We start from the raw sequence: 19,543 nt of genomic DNA on the forward strand, positions 1-19,543 counted from the left end.
GAGTCGGGCATGTGAGGTGGGCCCTCAAGGACTCAGCGACTTCCAACAGGCAGGGACAGATAAGAGTATCCAGGAGTGAAACACAGTATGGAACAGGGTGATTTCTAACTACTATTCAACTATATTTCAATCCTCTGGCCTTATCAACCTCCACCACATATTAGGCAACAGAAGTACGTCAGCTTGTCTTGGACACCCCACGACCTCAGGAGGGAGGGACTAGAACTCTGTGAAATTGTGCCCCAGCTCCTATGGCAAGCCGCGGGCTCAGCCCAGATGACTGAGAATCTGTATTCCTCCCCTCTGGGCAGCTGCCTGAAGCCAGCCTGCCCCCCGCAGATCTGACCTCAACTGAACCAGGAGGCTATTTAAAAGCCTGACCCAGCCCTGCGAACAGCTGAGGGGCCACATTTAGGGAGTCACGGGCCAGGTCTGATGGCTGGTCCCCAAGGGGCTAAAGAGCTGCCCCAGCTAATCTGTCGTGCTGACCGGGAATGTGGGCTGACAGGCTCCGATTCCCAGGCCTGCCAATGCGCTATTAGCCATGGGATGTGAAGCAAGTGAATGTCCCTCAACTGTGGATCCTTCCTTTCTGCGACGGGCACACAAGTAGGGCCGATACGGGATCAGACGCAGTAATGCTTGTCAAATACTCCGTGCACGGTGCCTGAGGCCCAGTGAGATAGAGGCATTCCCTCATGCCCCTGTGGTCAGCCCAGCACTCCCCAGGCATCCAGCCACCAAGCAACAGGCCAACACTTGTTTCCAGGGGGTCTCCTTGACCCCCAACAACCAAATGCCAGAGATGCGGGGCGGGGGGAGGGGAGGCGGAATCAAACCAACCACCGGTTCCTCCCCGCTGCACTCTGATCGCAGCACCCAATGCATCTCTCCGGAACCTAGAGCAACAGAAAGCCAGTCCGGAGGTGTCCTCAGGACGGGGACGGGGGCACTCCACACCGGGCAGGTGGACCTCCTGCTCACTCAGCCAAGATCGCCCCCTCACTAAACTCCACCTGTTTGCCCCGTCCCACTGCCATCAGCTCGGCTCCCTAGAACACCTGCCCGTTCTTCACCTGCCTCCAGGAGTGTGGTGATTGGTACAAACATCAGGTCTGCCTGCCCTGCTTTTACCTATGTACTGAATTTTATCAGCACTCCTCAGAAGCCGTTAAGAAACAAGGAGAAACACAAAGTCCCAAGTGTAAACAGATAATGAATGTCCCAAGGTTCTTACTCAGTTCCCCGAATTTTAACGTTCCCCACTCACGATACGACATCCAAATTCCCACATGGACCACTGGAGGCGGGGCCTCCGTCTGCCCTTTCACGGTGTTGTCTGAGGCAGGGGCCATCATCACCTCCTCCTGAGCACCCGTTTCCCACCCCCCGCCCCCCCCCCCCCCCCCCCCCCCCCCCCGGGCACTGCTGCGTCTCTCTGTGAGTTCCCTGCCTTTATTTCCTTCCCCGTCAAGATAGAGGCCCTGCAGGCAGGCAGACACATTTCAATGCAACCTCCGTACTGACGGCAAAATGCAGACACTGTAAATCAATCCTCAGTTTTCTCCCATGAAAACAGGACATGTTTAGCAGTGGCTGCTGAACCCTGTGGGCCACCATGAGGCTTACACGTGGTGATGTAGTTGGAGCTTAACCATTCCTAGCATGCGGAAAAAGCTTCATAAATACAGTTATAACTGCTCTTTAACACCTTACTGTGCACCTACTCTGGGCCAGGCAGTTAAGTATTTTCAGCTTTTCAGGTCATAAATTTGTCACAACCATCCAACCCTGCAGGTGAACCAAACGCAGCCACAGAAAAATGTATGAATGGATGGATGCCGTTGTGCTCCCGTAAAACTTTATACTTACAAGGTGGATGGGGGGGCCAGGTCTAACCCCTAGATGGGCTGTAGTTTGGCCATCGCCAAGCTACACAACATGCTCGAAGTCAGTCAGGCACGGACCTGGGCTTCAAGGAACTCCCAGTATGGACAGGAAACAGGAAAACACACATCACAGCACCATGTGAGGAGCACTGCCCGAGGTCACATGAAGCACTGCCTGGGGCCTGCAGGAGGTGAAGTGTGAAGCAGAAGGCTGGGGGACGCAGAGGGATGTGGACAAGGACAGAAAGAGGCAGAATGGCCAGTTTGGATACCCGCGGAAGACATCCTGTGTGTAGGCTGTGGGGTCACATGAGCAACGACAGACAAGGCCGGTAGGGCAGAGACCCTCACTCCCCCTTCCACCTGCCCTGGACAGCGGCAGGGACGTGCCGGCAGGTGGGAAAATGGGCTCTGGAGGATGGGGAGCATCTGGGGCTGGGTGGGGGCTGGGTGGACTGATCACGAACCCAGCTCCTAATTGCCTTGCCAACAGCCCCCCCCCCCCCCCCCCCACTGTACGGTCAGCTCCCAGGGCTTGCTAGGATCAGCTCACTGGAAACCAGCTCCTATAGTGCACAATGCCCTTTTATAGAACACCCAGCAAGGGGGGTGGCAGCTAGGACTGTGCCCTGCTAGGTCTCTGCCTCTCAGACTGTTTACTTTGGGGCCAGCACTGCCTAGGAAGCCATAAATGCCACATAGGAGCAAGGACAAGGCCTGTCTCACCTCCACCCCACACAGATGCACATGGCACTGAAGCACCTGTACTCTGCTGTTGGAAATTTCAGCCAAATCCAAATCACAGGACAAGAGGAACGTCCGGGCAGCTTCTGTGCCTCTGTCCTCCTCCCACAAGGCTCACTGGCAACAGCGAGGAGGGACAAGTGCTTGCAAAGAAGCCAAGGACCACCCGGTGCACTGACCCCATGCTTCCCACCGTTCCCAGGGATGGCCACACCACTCTCGCCCTGTAGTGTGAACTACACTCACGTAAACTACACCGGGAGGCACGGAAAAGCTGCCAGAAGCTTCACAGTAAAACATGGAAATTTGTGGTCCATATTTTTCTAACCAAAATTAACTTTGCCCTTGTCCTGAACCCCAAGGCCTTTTATCTTTTCCTCCCATGAGGCATGAGCACACGCTGCCTCCCATGATAGGCGTTAATGTGTCTCTCAGCGGGGAGACTCGACAGGCTCTCGGGGAGGGCACCTGGGCCGCCTGCCACTCTCCTGTCACTCTCCTGTCACTCTCCGTGTCTGGAAGAGCGTCCCCCACAGGGTAGGTGTCCACAATGTGAGCTGGCACGAAAGTGTCAATCCTGTTCCTCTCTCTGCCCTCCTGACCATCACACCTACCACTACCCCATTCTCCAAGAGAAAAAAGCTCTAGATTCTTCTCGTCCTTTTCTCCAGATCAAGTCTTTTTATTGATGAGTGATGGGGTTTTCCCTGACTTGTGGGGTGATTACCAAGTGCCTTGTGTGTGCCAGGCCCTGGCCACGCCGTCATATTAAGACCTAGTCCCTGCGCTCAGGGGCTCAAGTTCCATACAAGGAGCCTCAGGCCAAGGTCCACCCACAGACTAGCCGTCAGCCTTGCCAACCCCACCTCTTGCAGAGAAAAGCCAGCAGTCGGAGGAAAGTACCCTGTTCATATGACTATGGTCCTCATGCTTGGCAATGCTGAAAAGCCATCTGGGAGAGAGCATTCAGAACACACATTTCTGGGGCCCAGGAATCTCCATTTTTAACAGGCATGCTGGACTCAGATACAGGTGGACACAGACCACCTCTTGAGAAATGGAGATCTAACACATGGGGCTGTTCAGTATTTTAAACTATTATTAAGTTGATGTTAATCACGTATGAGCTTATTCAAAAGGGTTAACATCCACTGCTATCTTTTTACCTTCCACCACCCCCCTATATTTTATTATGGAAATTTTAAAGCCTACTAGAACGTTGAAATAAATATTCTGAACACCATACACGTATCACCAGGATTCTGTAATTAGTGTTTTGCTCTATTTGCTTTGTCACATATCCCCCCATCTCTGTTGTTAAGTTTTTGGATGTGTAAACATCGAAATTGGGTCTTTCCCAGTCTAAGGTTTTATCACATGCAGGTCAATTTCCATTCACAGACACATCTCTGCATGGTACTGCGTACTTCTAATTACTTAGAAATTATTCAAGAATCTTGAATATTCAAGAATAATTCAAGAAATTATTCAAGAATCCCTTGGAGGTGTGCATCACTACACCCTGGAAAATCTGGTTTTACGTACAAAGCTGGGCAATGTTGTTTTCTGAAACACAAACATGGACCCAAAAAACACACCCGTGCATCAAGGTAGTGCTTCTCCTTGACACGAAGCACCAGAAGGACTGAACGGCCCGGGCCCCTAAGTCTGGGGACAGGCAGCCCACCTCAATCCCTGCAGGCCCCAAGTACTACTGGCTCGCATCCCAAAGCAACCTGTCCTGAGGTCTCTAAGCAGCATTCTAGGTTAACTTCCAACACACCCCAGTGTGCCCTGGTAGGCAGCAGGCCAGGGGAAGCCTGCACAGGGGTCTGAGAAGGCAGGGGCTCTACTGCGGCCCAGCAGCAACAAGCTCTATAAACGCTGATCAAAGAAAACCCCAGATACGGGGCACCTGGGAGGTTCAGTCGGTTGAGCATCCAGCTTTGGCTCAGGTCATGATCTCGAGGTTAGGGAGTTCGAGGGCCAAATCAGGCTCACTGCTATCAGTACAGAACCCGCTTCAGATCCTACATCCCCCTCACTATGCCCCTTCCCTGCTTGCACTCTCCCAAAATTAAATAAATACTAAAAAAAAAAAAAAAGAAAGAAAGAAAGAAAGAAAGAAAGAAAGAAAGAAAGAAAGAAAGAAAGAAAGAAAAAAGAAAAAGAAAAAAGAAAAAAAACTCCGGATATAATTCTTTCAGCAAATGCTCATCCACCACCACCCATGGGCCAGACACTGGTCCAGATGCTGAGCACATACCCACAAACAAAGCAGAGTCCCCGTTCTGGGGCCCATGCCACTGGGAGTCACGGAAGCTGCAGCAGAATGCACCCTGGGCAGTCCATCCAACCTCCCCAAGCTTAGCTCGTCCTCAGGGCTGCTTGGAGAAATGAATGAGAACACACAGATGTTGCTCAAGTAACGCTCAGCAGCTTGCAGCCTTGTGGCCAGGAGAGGGAGGAAGCTCACCAGGCTGGAGATGGGCCCATCCTGGCTGATAAGAGGGTGTATGGGTCCCAGGTGGGCCCATCTGGCTGGCAGACTTCCACAGCCCATGGCATCCTGTTGCCCCTTCTGGTCCGTTCCCTACCTGGCAACCCAAAATGTGCTTTCTGAAATCCAAACCATGCCATTCCCCTCACTAAAACACTTCCTGAGGATGGCATGCACCTTCCATGGCTGGAGTCTTTGGCCCCCTCCAGACAGTGAGAAAGGCTGATGTGACTACTTGAGATCTAAGGATGAGTGCCCAAGTGCTCCTGTCCACTGAACCCTGTCATCAGGGGCATCCCAGCACAGCAAGACTCATCCTCTCTATGGTGGCCTGGACTCCGTGGACCACACCCAATTCATCAGCCAGCCTGGGCTGCAAAGGGTCTGCAAACCCATGCGTGTCCCTGCCTGCCCCAAAGTAAACACCTCATGCAGACACATACCATTTCTCTTGTGGTGAATAAAAACTAAAGTAAAATTCAAGGCCTTACCAAGCTCCCAGTAACTTTTCACTATGCAACTAATCAATATGAAAAATGTTGCTGTTACTACAGAGGCATGAAATTTGAAAATTTGAGAAGTGTGAGAAAAGAGGGGTCCTGGGAGAAACCCTAAAAGTTGGAAGCTCTGTGAATGCAGGGCATGCATCATCTTGGGTTTAGATCCCTAGCTGCTGGTGCAGGCCTTGGTACCACACAGGCGCTAAGTCACCGTGTCTGGATGACCGTGTGAGGCTGCCTGGACAGGGCCAGGGGTGCACACAGAGACAGAGACTGGATCCCGATGCCCACCTGCTCCATGGGACAGAACTGGGGTGAGGTGTGGGAGCCACACTCTGCCTGTGATCCCATCTGGGGGCTGCGGAAGGCCTGCACTGTTTAGAAGGGGCTGCTGGGGCAGCACTCTGGGGAAACGGGCGGGACCCCCCTGATTCTCTCAACTGTGGCATTTCTAGTAAGTGATAAGAGGCCCCGGTATATGTCCGTGTCCCAGAACCTGTCTGTGCTGGGGATTTATGCCTTTCAAATTCAGCGGGGCCAGTGGACCATTTCCAGGACAAAGCCAGAGGTGGTCTCCCACCTCCCACCTCTTGCACCCCAAAGCCACAGTACCAAAGGTGCCTTCTCTGCAGGAGGTAGGGCGTCGCATTCCTCGGAGAACAGACACTTCTTGGGTAACAAATGGGCCCGGCACCACAGCCTTCCCCACCACCTCCCGTGGCCCGTGGGCAGGGCCTGCCTGTAGCAGCAGAGCGCGTCCGGGTGTTCAGCCAAACACCCTTCCCCAAGCTGGCCTGCCAGCAGCATGGCTGGGAGAAGGATACCATGCCCCCCAGACCCATGTTTGGTCCCCTCAAAAGCCTCCTGAATGGCAACTGGAAACCTTTCTTACCAAACAAACCCGGTTGGTACAGGCTGACATCCTGATTTCACCATCTCATTAAAACTACCTTCAGACCCCACCTTGGGATTGTTGATAGGGGCAAAGTCCCCAAATCCTTGGGAAAGTAGGTCCTGGAACCCGTGGCTGACATGAGGCAGTCAGGGTGAGCAGTTGAAGCACCGGTAACCCCACTTGGGTCTCGGTCTCCAGTCCCCCGTTAGCCCTGACGCCCTCCCCTGCATCCTCCCAGAACCTCGGGATCAGAGTGGGCTCCACGACTGAGGACTTCCTATGGGACTTGCCCAAGTGACAGGTATTTTTTGTCTTTCATCTGGAAAAACTCATGAAGTGGTAGGATTATTTCTATTTTATGGACGAAGAAACTAATTCCCTGTAAAAGTTAGCCGCAGAAACTGCAAGAAGTAGGAAAAAATAAATAAAAATCCACGAACTGAAGGTCATCACTGTGGCAGGAAGCAGGAAAAGGAAAAATCCTAAAAGGAGTCTGAGCTCTTCATTACAGAACCACGTTCCCTCCCCGCCCTCACCCATGTGACACCTCTAGGTGGGCAAGGAGCTGAGGGATGGAGCCTCCTGGGCCCACAGACAGGCTGAAGGGCAGGGAAAGCCTCGCCGTGGAGATCTCACAGCTCCCTTTCCCGGCCGGCGCGGACGCGTTCTGGAAGGCGGGCTCACCTCCATGCGCGCCTTGTAGAAGTCCACGTCGTGCAGCTTCTCCCTGCAGCGCACGAGCTCCATCTCCAGCCTCTCCACGCGGTTCGCCTTCTCCCTCAGGGAGTCCAGCTCGTCGCGATAGGCACGGGCAGACCGGGCGTCAGCCGCCAGCTGGATGTTCTGGGGGGTGGGAAAAGGCGGGGGAAGCCAGCTTAGGGCCCCCCCTCCAGGGAGGGGAGAGGGGCTCAAGTCCCTGCAGTGCAGCCTTTCCGGGACATCCCAGGAGAAGCCAGGTCCGGGGGGCCCGGCGGGTCGGCGTGCAGGTCCCTGCGTGGGGTCCCCCACAGGCTGTCACGAAGACACAGGGTCGTCCCCCCACAGCAGTTCTCAGGACAGCTGGCTGTCAGGCAGCGTCGCTCTGAGCAGACAGAAACAGAGGCCTTTGCCGGAAGCTCCGGACGCCGTTTTCCTGAGCCTCTGGGCCGCAGTCACTGTGGAGTCTCGGCCACCACCACCTCCTCCAGGACACACGCACAGGCCCGCCCGCTCACCTCCTGCTTGGCCTTCTGAAGCTCTAGCACCAGCTGGTCCACCTCATGCCTGGTGTCCACAAGCTGCTCGGTCTTCTCCTCCCTGGGGGCGATGTGGAGGAACGGAGCTGAGGAGCGTCCTCAGCCAGCGCCCTGAGCGGCCCCCCACCTCATGAGACCACAGCAGGGAGCGGGACGGCGGCTTCTGGGAGGGAGGAGGGCAGTGTGCGTACGGGGCTTACAAAAATGTTCCTGACTCGCATTCTCTTCTGCCTTTAACTTTTCAAAGCCTGCTCTCAAACTCCACCCACCAGACACTGGGTTTCCCTCTGAGGGTGCAGGGCAGGGGGACAGGTGAGGAGGCTCCTGCCACAGGTGCACTCCCCACCGCCAGGCAGGCAGGCAGGCAGGCAGGCAGGCAGGCTGTGAGGGGGAGGAGGGCAGCTCCCCAGACGGGGCACAGGGACATTCTCCTGCTGCAGGAAAAGAGGCGACAACAGGTTCACTGGATGGCGGGGTGGGGTGGCGGCGTGGGGGTGGGGTGGGGTTGCATCCTCCCTCTAGCCAAGAAAACATGCCAGTAGGTGATCAGTCCTGCCCCAAACTGGACAAGTGTGGACAAGAGGCTATCTGCAGACCATCTGTAACCCGGGCCGGTTGGAGCCCTAAAGATCTGGTAGAACCCCTCCCCGTGCAGGCCCAGACAGGGAGGGAACTAGTCCACGTTCAAACAGCGAGCGAGCCTGGGGCAGCGGGCTCTGGGGCCCGGGTCGGACGGCTCCGGTTGGCCGCACCACACGACAGACCACCCAAAAGCAGAAAGACAGCCCAGCCCGGGGGTCCCTGCAGGACTCACAGCTCCTGTCTCACACGGCGCAGCCTGGCCTTGGTGTCTGCCAGCTCCACGGCCAGGTGCTGCTTGTCCTCGCTGGAGAGGCTGCTGGTGGGGCTGGGGGTGGACTCGGCGCTGGAGGACCTGAGCGGGCTGGGCGGGTGCTGCGCCTGCAGGTAGTCCCGCTCCTGCGTCAGGTCCACGATCAGCTGCGGCAGGGCAGGGGGAGGGGGGGGAGAGCAGTCGCACCAGCGCGCCCCGCGCCCTGGCCCAACCATCGACAGACAAGGAGAAAGCAAGAGCAGAGGCCGGGTGTGGGGGAGAAACCACGAGGGAGGTGGCTCGAGTTTGTAGGAAGAGCTAGAATATTCGGTGGGACAAGGAGTGCGTGAATGGGGGCAGGGCCCCGAGCTCGGCGTTTCTACAGACTTCTCCTCCCGCAGGTGTGTGCGGCCACGCACCTCCGTGCACTCGTCACGCTCATCTATGAGCCTCCTGAGGTGAAACACCATGTTCCTCGAGAGGGCCTCCAGCTCCTCCGGGGCCACGTCCGGGAGTTCCAGCCACTGCAGGTCAAACACGTTCTCCTGGTTGTGGGTCACCTGTGGGCACACAGGCAGGCGCTGCAGAGGCCGGCAGGGAGCATCCGCCTCCCCGCGCTAGGCCGGGCGGCGGGGTCGTGGCTGACACGTCCCACTGACATTATCAACCCGTCACTGACACATCTACTGCACCAAGGGGGCCGCATGAGTAAGGGCAAACTCCCTTCAACCAAGCTCTGGTGCAAAACACTCCTGCTTTCAACACCGGCTCAGAGAACACCTGGAGTCTTAGATTTTTTTTTAATGTTTATTTTTGAGAGAGAGAGAGAGAGAGAGAGAGAGAGAGACAGAGAGAGAGACAGAGACAGAGTATGAGCAGGGGAGAGGCAGAGAGAGAGGGAGACACAGAATCCGAAGCAGGCTCTAGGCTCCAAGCTGTCAGCACAGAGGCCAACATGGGGCTCAAACTCAGGAACCGTGAGATCATGACCTGGGCCGAAGTCAGGTGCTTAGCTTAACCGACTGAACCACCCAGGCGGGCCAAGCACCTAGATTCTTTAATGCCAGAAAGCTCTCCTACAATACAGTATTTCCCTAAACAGTCCTCAGATACGGTTGTTGTAAGCTGTCAATTTACAACTCAAGAAAGGGAAGCCTCAGGGGCTGGGAGAATCCCTCAAGAGGGGGACCCTGTGTTACTACTTCAAATCCAATGTGAATACGGCAAATGTTACATAAAAGTCTTATGTCAGAATGTGGGGCACATAACAATCTTATTTCGGGGGAAGATATTTCATAATCTAAAACAATTTTCAGTAAGCCTGAATCTCATTCCTCACGTAAAATCATCTGGTTTTTCCCTTTCCGCCAGGTGTGAGCGGAGACCCACAGCGATGTCCGCACATAGCAGCCTCTCCATGGATCGTGACAGTCTGACCTTCTCACCACCCCCCAGCCCCAGACCTACTGAGGGGGCAGATGATCTATTGGGAGCACCTGATAGCTCAGTTTGGGAAGTGAAGTATTCGTGTACTCAGGCCTCAGTGGGGGAAAACAGAAAGAAGCCAGAGCTATCCACTCAGTGAGGCGCACCAAAAAAGTTCTTAAGTTTTTCAGAGCAGTAAACGGAAACAGAAAATAGTTGAACAAAAGACAGGGCCCTTTAGTATCTCAAAAGGGCTTTCTTACCTCTCCCCTCCTGACAAAGGAAAAGCTAAGAGTCAGCTGATCCTGAGCAATCAGGAGAACCTTATCCCATGGTACAGGGTACCTTAAACTCTCAGAACTGGGAGCACAGGCTGGATGGGTGCTAGGTCTGCCCACAGAGGAGAAAAGGGGAGCAGGGGCTCAACCCCAGTGCACATCAGTCACCCAAGGAGCTTTTAATTAAAGGCTCATGTCCTCATCCCCTAGTTCTGACTCAACAGGCCTCTTGTGGGGTCTGGACACCTGAACGTTTAAGCAGCACCCAACTAATTGCGAAGCCCGGTCCCCATAGCCAGCCACCAAATGACATGCATGCAAGACTCCTTTTTGGCCACATTTGACCTTCTCTTTCTGATATTCTGCTGTCTGAGCAGGAAAGGTGGTCAGTGGCAAAAAACAAACAAACAAACACTGCTGGCTTCAAGGACCCAGTGCCCAGATAAATACAATTTTCAAATTAAAAGCAGAATGGTTCTTAGGCTAACAGCTGGTCTGCCCCTGATAAGGATGCTTGAGGATATCTGTGACACTACTGACTCTCCCTGATGGACCCCCTACCGGCCCAGAACTGCATCTGTCTCCTGCTTCAAATCCCACCTCAGAACTCATGCCCCCAACGCCCCGACAGTGCCCTGGGCAGCTGTGGAAGCCCGGGAGCCCAGGAGCAGCCTGTCCCTGGTGCCAGCAGCGGGAGCTCTGCCTTCACTGCCCCTGTCAGTTATATACCTGCTCCTACGAGCTCCTGGTTATGTCTTTTATATTTAATACATCTGTCCAATTACACTGAAGGCTGAACCTTAAGTCCTGAGGTAATTGAAGAATTTTGCTGTAAGGGTGGGGTGGAGATCAGGGAAGAAAATTTTCAGGTGAGCACCTGCCTCTCTCTACAGGCTCATTTTCCAGGGAAACCCCCTCCCACCAAGGTCAATGGCGGAGAGGCTGCTCTCAGTGCAGAGCCCTCCTGACCCCATCCTGGACGCTGGGTCTCTGGAGACAGCCCTCTGGGACTTGCTGGTTTTTAACTTCCCAAGTGGCGGCGGCTTGTCTCTCTGCCATGTTACTGACAGAAGCAGAGAATCTCTTTCTATAAAGATCAACCATTCAAAACAGGGTGACATTTGCCAGAATACATTTTCAGGATCTGTAAATCAAATTCTGAGCCTAAACCACTTGACAGCTCTTAAAAATAGTCTGAGTCCATATTAGGCAAGAAGAGGAGGCAAAAGATGACTTGATTGAGGGTTTAAAATTTTTTTTTATTTTTACCCCCATTTTATTTTAGCTCACTGATGATTACCTTTCCAAATAGAATACATTTGTCTGTGGTGTCTGAAACCTAAGATCAGCAAGAATATTGATGGGTGACATATTCTTCAAACTTTTCACTGGTGGAGACTGCCCATCTCCTGGCCACCACAGGAGCGGCAGTCCACAGCCACACCCCACGAAGCCACACACCTACCTCCTGTATATGGGCCACGATCCCGGCTTGGGTCTCAATGTCCAGCTGTTTGATTCTTTCAATAAATTCCTCTTTCCTCTCACACTGTGGAGGGTTACAGGTGTTAATGGAAGCATTCTGTGAGGGCAACCTGGGGCCACCATGCTAAAGAAGTACAAACTATCCACCCAAGCCCTGGCTTTCTCCTTTATACCCCAGAATGCTCTTGTCCCCTTACCAGCCCTTACACTAAGATTTCTCTAGAAGTTGCTCTGACTACCTAGATCAGACCTATAGCAGATTTTTAAAAAGCACATCCCAGACTGAAAACACTGGCGGTAGAACGCTGAAATCTGCACTGTATTATTTTAAGTAGGTTTCATGTCCAGCGTGGGGTTTGGACTCAGAACCCTAAGATCAAGACCTGAGCTGAGATCAAGAGTCAAATGCTTAACCCACTGAGCCACCCAGGAGCCCCTGAAATGTGCACTTTGGACAATCTCTCCAGATGATTCCTAAACCGGTAAAGAACAAGAACACCTGGTCTAGGCCAGGGGCTGGCAAACTTCATTGGTAAAAGGCCAGATGGTTAAAAAAAAAAAAAAAAAAAAAAAAAAATCTCAGACCCAGTGGGCCACGCCCCACAGATAATATGTAAAGGAATCAGCATGGCCGTGTTCCCATAAAACTTCATTTACAAAAATAGGTGGCAGGTCAATTTGGCCCCCAGGCTGCAGTTTACTGATCTTGTTCTAGATGTTCCCATACGGGGCAGTCTACTCATGGCGTCTTGGTCCGTGGGATCCCCACCTGCTCTCTTGCACAGGGTGCTCTGTGTGAGAGATCAGTGCCATCCAAGATGGTGGCCACTGTCTCTCAGGCAACCAATGGTTTCACTCCCACCTCAATTCAGGGGGCGTTTGATCCGCACAACTCCAAACACAAGATGGCTAAGAGCAGGCCCTCCCCACTGCATGCCCGGATCCCTACCTGGACGGCACAGCCCAGCACCAGCAGCAGCACCTTCTTTATTTCTTCCATGCTCTTCCCTAAACCAAAAGAGCAAGATAAATGTAACTAAGCTCAACTGTTCATAAAATTTCACCACTGATCTGCATGTGCTGTAGGGGAGGTGGGGGTGGAAGGGATCAAGCTAGAAAGCTAGAGAAAAAGGACTCTTTCAACCCAGCGATATCCATGTAGGTGTGCAGAGTCCATCTGTTTTCTATGTATGGGTTTATTTTTTTGAACCAAATGAGAATTCCGTATATGACTATTTGTGGCCCTTTTCCGTTCAGATAGCATAAATATCCTCTCATGATAACGAAGGAACTTCAGAACCAGCAGCTCTTTTCAGTGTGTGGGAAGCAAAGTACAATGGGAGAGAGTAATCCCCACGGGAAATACGGAGTCCTCCAAAACACGGCCGTATGCAACTTTACTTTTCCACCACGCAAGAACGTCCAGGAGCCAGAGGAACAAACCACCACACTCACAGCCTGGCTTCACACTATGGACTGTTTACGCATCGGTTCGGTCCCCCCCCCCCCCCCCCCCACACACACATTCGACTAGAATACTCTAAAGCAAATCCCTAACATACATGCGGCATTTTTGATAGTCTCATCTTTACTTTGTACAAAGACCACAAACTTATTCAACCAATCTTCTTGGAGAGGTTCAAGTTTTTGATACTCTAATCTAAATAATGTGATAGAGAACATCTTAGTGGCTAATTCTTTATGCACATACTTACATCTTTCATTAAAAAAAACTTTTCTTTAAAGTTTATTTTGGAGGGGGGGAGGGAGAGAGGGAGAGAATCCCGAGCAGGTATGATGCTGTCAGTATGGAGCCTGACGCGGGGCTCGATCTCATTTTTTAATGAAATTTATGTCAAACTGGTTTCCATACAACACCCAGTGCTCATCCCAACAGGTGCCCTCCATCAGCTGAAAAATTCTACAGGATTCTCCCTTTCTCATTATATCCTCTTCTGTTTGGGGGAAAAGGGACAAGCCACATATAGCCTGGTTTTCTTGACAGACTTACCAGCATGAGCTCAACCTGTGCAAAAACGGCCCCAGGTATCCCCAACACCTGCTAGGATAAACAAACCAAACCTGGGTCCCAGGAACTAGTGTGGTTCATTCCAGGTCCCTGGGTGTAAGGTGGGTGTGGAGTGACACGCGATCTTGTCCTAATATTTCTCAACGGAAAAGTGTCTCAAAATAGCTTTTCCCTGACATCGTGGTGGAGTCTCAGATGTGGGGGCTGGACATTCGTTCAGCCAAAACTGAACACCCCTTCCTACCTTCCAGCCTGAAGGCGGGCAGGAGGGGCTGGCGAGCTGGACCACAGGGACCCTTCCGAGCACTCAGATTCCACAGTCTTAACACACTTAGCTTTGACGGCACTGTACACCAGTGTACTGGGCTAAGGCCCTTCTCTTTGCTAGTAAGGTGCACAACTTCATCAGTGTTTGAAATGGGAACATTTTCAGACTTTCATACATTTTTTTTTTTTACTGGAGGCCTTTTACTTGTCCCAAGAGTCTAATCCATAGACATAAATAAATAGATGGCCACAATGACTCACTTCTCCGTTAAAGCTGAACTGATGATCAATCACAATTTTAGTGTTGATTACAAGGAAATGCCCACCTGAATATTAAAAGCCGACAATCAGTCTCACCAAAATCTTTCCCTGGCAACAGTGCTGCATCCAGCCCAGGTGACCACCCTCACCTCTGTCCCCAGACACCCAGCCAGTGCCCCTCATACACCTTTGGTGGATAGAACAGGTACAGACCCCTCCCAGCCACTGCCAGTGATTCACCACCTGTCATGGGCCATGAGCCCGGCGTATAACCGGCAGGGACACACAGGAGGAAAGCATTCGCAAGGTCTCCTGTTAGCCCAGACGTAAGTCAGAGTTCACACGGAGAATCTTTACATACTGTGTTCACAGCGAAGGCCCCAAAGGCCTTCATTATATCATACACTAGAATAATTTAAACAGCCCCGATGATCCATCTTCCTGGCTCGCAACAGATGAGCAAACTAAACGTGGGAACAAGCACTGAACACGCCCACTGCCAGTAGCAGGAGCACAAGCCAGTGACTGCAAGGAAAAGACCAGAAACCCTATGTACACACACGCCAAGGCCTCAAAACTACATTCTGTGGCTATTAAAACAACAAAGGTTCTGTTCCCTCAGCACCCAGCACTTACACACCTTGACAACCATGAGTCATTCATTCATTCGTTCATTCACTCACTCACACCTATTAGAGAAGTATGCAATTCCTGTTTTGTTAAGTCTTAGAACAGAGTAGGGGGGAAAGGTTTTAAAGGGACAGAGTTTTAGAAAAATTCTCATGGAAAAAAAGTATTTAAAATAAACTTTTTGGTAATGAACAGGGTACCAGGAAAATCACCCCTGCCCTCATTCAAATGAACCAGTGCTGTGCTCATTCTCACCAGGCTAAGTGAATACAAACATTTGCTTATAATAAATGCATCCTGGGGTGCCTGGGTGGCTCAGTCGGTTGAGCATCTGACTTTGGCTCAGGTGATGATCTCACAGTTCGTGGGTTCAAGCCCCGCATCGGGCTCTGTGCTGACAGCTCAGAGCCTGGAGCCTGCTTCGGATTCTGTGTCTCCCTCTCTCTCTGCCCCCTCCCCCGCTCATGCTCTTTCTCAAAAACAAAACCCATTCTAAAAAATTAAAAAATAAATAAATGCATCCTGTGATTTACCCCTACACAGATTCCTGTGAAGTTAAAAAAGTATATGAAAATAAAAAACGGAAGAATACAAGTTCCTTCATTTCTCCTGGGAAGCTGATGCCCAATTTCTCTCAGGATTTCAACAGTAAGGCAAACTACTGCTATTTTCATAAATCTGCCAGATTGTAGGTTTTGAATAGTTTCAAAACATACCCGAAGACTCTGTACTGGGTCCCTGCCAATAAGACTGGCTCAGTGACACACTTAAGCAGGCCAAGAAGAAATAAACCTGCAGGCAACTCCCTCCCAAGCACCCCCAGGGGTGGAGGCTCGCTGAGAACAGAACCAGAATCAACACAGTCCTCTGAGCTCAGACCAGGGGCAGCAATTTTAAAAAGCTGATAAATGCTATGGAAACCCAGAGGAAGGACATCTAGTTTGCAGTAAGGATCAGGCAAGGCTTCCTGAGGAAATGACCCCTGAACTGAGACCCAAGGATGACGAGGGATGTAAGACGCAGGTGAACCAGGGCTCAGGCACAGGGATCATCAGCATGTGCAGAGGCCCAGAGGTAAGGCAACATGGTGTCTGTCAAATTATGAATGCTTTGTGGTTACGGGTGGGTCTTCAGAGTGAGAAATGGGGGCAGGGTATGAAGTGATGTTCATTTCTCTACCGAGTGAGTCACAGGCAACCAAGGGGGGAGGGTCAAAAACATCCGACACCCTCTGCGTCTACCCACAACCCCAGGGGGAATCCCATGACAGCCTGAGCTAATGGCTGAATCTAAGAAAAACCTTCCTTTACTACCTGCTTCCTACAGTCCTGACACAGAGAAACTCACACCGGCCTTAGCAGAAATAGAATACATCAACATATGCTGATCTAAGCTATATATAAAGTTAGATGTTTGTAGCAACCCGCTTCCAAAACAGAAGGGAAACTATCTGATATTGCATGTGTGTGAGGGTAGACAAAAGATAGAAGTAGATAGACAGTAGGTAGATAGAAGTGGGTTTTTTTTTTTTTTTTTAGTAAGTTCATTTATTTCTGAGACAGCATGCAAGCGAGCGAGCGAGCAGGGGGGGTAGAGAGAGAGAGAGAGAGAATCTGAGCAGGCTCTGCACTATCAGCACAGAGCCCAACATGGGGCTGGATCCCACGAACCATGCGATCATGGCCTGAGCCGAAATCAAGAGGCAGACTCTTAACCAACTGAGCCACCCAGGTGCCGTTCGAAGTGTAGTTTGATAATTAAAGTACATGACCCTCTAAAATGTGGAGGCAGAGCTAGATCAGGGCTGGAAAATCCCCTTTCTAATCTCCTGTCTGTGGTACATGTGGCTCGTCAATATCAACACCTTGTTAAGCAGCCTGGAGAGAGGCCTCAGAATCCCTCGGAAAAGAGCACTGGACAGCACCTGCCAATCAACAGAAGTTGACACATGAAACGAAACCTGTCTTCCGTGCCTGGTACGTGATCTCTAGGGTCCTTTTTGGGTCCACTCTGAGTCTCCAAGATGCAGCCCTCTGAATGTTCCCACTTCCTGGTCTCTAAATATGGAAAATAAACCTTGTCATTGATTATTGGTCACTTAGGTATGAAGGTGGGGATTTAGGCAAAGGAATGCTAACAGTCCCCTCTAAGACGGAGCCCCTCCTGCACACCCTCTGCTCTGTTGAGGTCAGAAGGCACCGTGACTGCCTGCAAAGACAGGGTCAGAGAAAGGCACTGACACTGACTCCTCAGTCTTGCTCACTCAGCTCTCCACAACCACAGGGGCCCAGGATCAGCAAACTGCCAGCCAGGCTGAGGGTTTAACCCTCACCACCTGAGGACCCTTTCAGGTTAATTCTGCCCCCGCCCCACCCCGTGCCCTTCATGCCTACGGGCCATTACTGCACTTTCAGTAAAACACACAGTCATCTGATTTAACCCCAAAGGACAGCATTATCTCCACTTTACAAACAAGAACAGGTTCAGACCAGCAGAGTCACAGAACTAAGATTTGGTCCTGGGCTGTTCACCACCTGCTTTGCCCTAACTCCCTATCGTCCCTTTGCCCCCTGAAACTGTCATTACTGAGGGTTACAGCTCCTTCCAGAACAGAACTCTATCTCGTTTAGCATCTGACCCAAATGCCACAGTGCAGGCATTTAACCAGTGCCTGCTGATTGAGTGAGTGACATTAACAGTTAACACTGAGTCCCTGGGTAGAACATAGAGAACAATTTCAGTTTCCTTCCCTGCTGGGATGGAGACTATGCATTCGTATATACCTATTTGTTCTTAATAATTCTCTATACCGCTCTCCTCTGCTGTGTGTTAGAGTCAATCACTAACTGTGTTTCCCCCTGGTTTCTTGTTTAACAAAAAAATTTTTTTGAAAAAGTGAGAGAGTGCTCGAGCAGGGAAGAGGGGCAGAGGGAGGCTGGGGAGAGAGACGGAGGGAGAGAGACTCTTAAGCAGGCTCCACGGCCAGTGCTCAGCCCGATGTGAGGCTTGATCTCACGACCCTGAGATCATGACCTGAGCCAAAATCAAGTCAGATGCTCAACCGAGTGAGCAACCCAGGCACCCCTCTGTGCTTTCTTATTTAAAAAAACGTTATTTCCTAAGGATGATTACGGGGCTGTCTCACTGATTTGAAAGTAATGCTGTGCTGAACGTGACCCATGTGTATGTCTCTTCAATGTCTAATGGCATCCTGAGACTCACTCACAAGAGCACAGCTCTGTGGGCCCTCCTGAGGACCTGGCTTGCATCAAAACCAGCGGTTTATTATCATTTGAACAGTCAGGGTCACCTTCCGCAGGCACTGCCGAGGAACAGAATGGATGGGGAGTTCCTGGTGGGTGGGCACATGAGGACCTCCCCCACCTACCTGTCTCGGTGCATACGGTCTGAAGCAGGCATCTCCACATGATACCTCACTGGCTGAAGGGCGACCCCTAGGAAGCCCTCACCTAGCTTTCTAACACCCAGAACATTACCACACGGGGCCCCCACCAGGCAGGAACATAACCAGGCACTCCACTATCTGTTTATTCAGTTACTGAATAAATGGTTATCACAGGTGGGCTGTGGCAGGCACCAAGTCGCATGGCAGTGCAAACGGTGCAGGGGCCTCCCACGCACCCCCCCCTCCGCCGACCAGTGGCCCCCTGATCCCGGCATCAGTGCACCCCCCAATCCAGCCTGCCGCCAACCCCCGGATCCCCCAGCACCGCCGGGTGTGGGCAACAAGAGGTGTCTGCCCAGCAACAGAGGCAGCTGCTCCCAGATTGGGGAGAACACTTTGAAACAGCCACCCCAAGCCCCTCAGACAGCATGCCCGACAGAAAGGACTCCCTGCCTGTCCCCCTCCCCCCCCCCCCCCCCCACCCAGGCCACAGCAGGGGAAAGCTAATTCTCCCTAGCACCAAACAATTACAGATCAGAAAAGCAAAATGCAGAGGCGCCTGGGTGGCTCAGTCGGTTAAGCGTCCGACTTTGGCTCAGGTCATGATCTCACGGTTTGTGAGTTCGAGCCCCGCATCGGGTTCTGTGCTGACAGCTCGGAGCCTGGAGCCTGCTTCCGATTCTGTGTCTCCCTCTCTCTCTGTCCCTCCCCTGCTCACAGTCTGTCTCTCTCTCAAAGTAAACAAACATTAAAAAAAAGAAGAAGAAAAGCAGAATCTGACCACAAGAACTCAGCTTGAGACCCAGCATCTGTACTGGTTGCAGGCGAGAGGGTGCCACAGGCAGGAGATGATGCGAGGAAGGGAAGGGTTCCTCCCCACCACCAGGCAGAAAACTCAAAGCCCAAATACTATCAGTGACCATAAAGAACCTTTCACAAACAACATCTCGTCCCTCCTCCTCGGACAGCCACGGCCACAGGGAACAGTGCTGCTGGAAGCCATGGCGTGGTTACCACAGCCAGGGAGCCGTCTCTGTGTACAGACCATCGCTAAGAAGTTTACTCAACAAAGGCTGGTATCCAGGCAGATCCCAGGGCTGTTCCGAAGGCCGGCATTTGGCTGCGCTCTAACACCCGCCTGTGCCTCGTGTTAACCAAGCTTTTCAC

The 19,543-nt window shown here is 52.0% G+C and overlaps 1 protein-coding gene across 1 annotated transcript in view; it reads right to left on the reverse strand.

Annotated features, from left to right (window-relative positions):
• Nucleotides 1-19,543, reverse strand: part of CCDC88C (coiled-coil domain containing 88C) — a 129,537-nt gene that overhangs the window by 49,824 nt on the left and 60,170 nt on the right. Inside the window, exons 5-10 of the mRNA XM_042944099.1 lie at nucleotides 12,733-12,791; nucleotides 11,764-11,847; nucleotides 9,015-9,155; nucleotides 8,578-8,762; nucleotides 7,743-7,824; nucleotides 7,213-7,371 (exon numbers count right to left, since the gene is read on the reverse strand). Coding sequence (XP_042800033.1) covers nucleotides 7,213-7,371; nucleotides 7,743-7,824; nucleotides 8,578-8,762; nucleotides 9,015-9,155; nucleotides 11,764-11,847; nucleotides 12,733-12,791 — 710 coding nt within the window. The remainder of the gene's footprint in view (nucleotides 1-7,212; nucleotides 7,372-7,742; nucleotides 7,825-8,577; nucleotides 8,763-9,014; nucleotides 9,156-11,763; nucleotides 11,848-12,732; nucleotides 12,792-19,543) is intronic.

The sequence above is a fragment of the Panthera leo genome, chromosome B3 (genome assembly GCF_018350215.1).
Source record: "Panthera leo isolate Ple1 chromosome B3, P.leo_Ple1_pat1.1, whole genome shotgun sequence".
In the NCBI taxonomy this organism is placed as follows: domain Eukaryota; kingdom Metazoa; phylum Chordata; class Mammalia; order Carnivora; family Felidae; genus Panthera; species Panthera leo.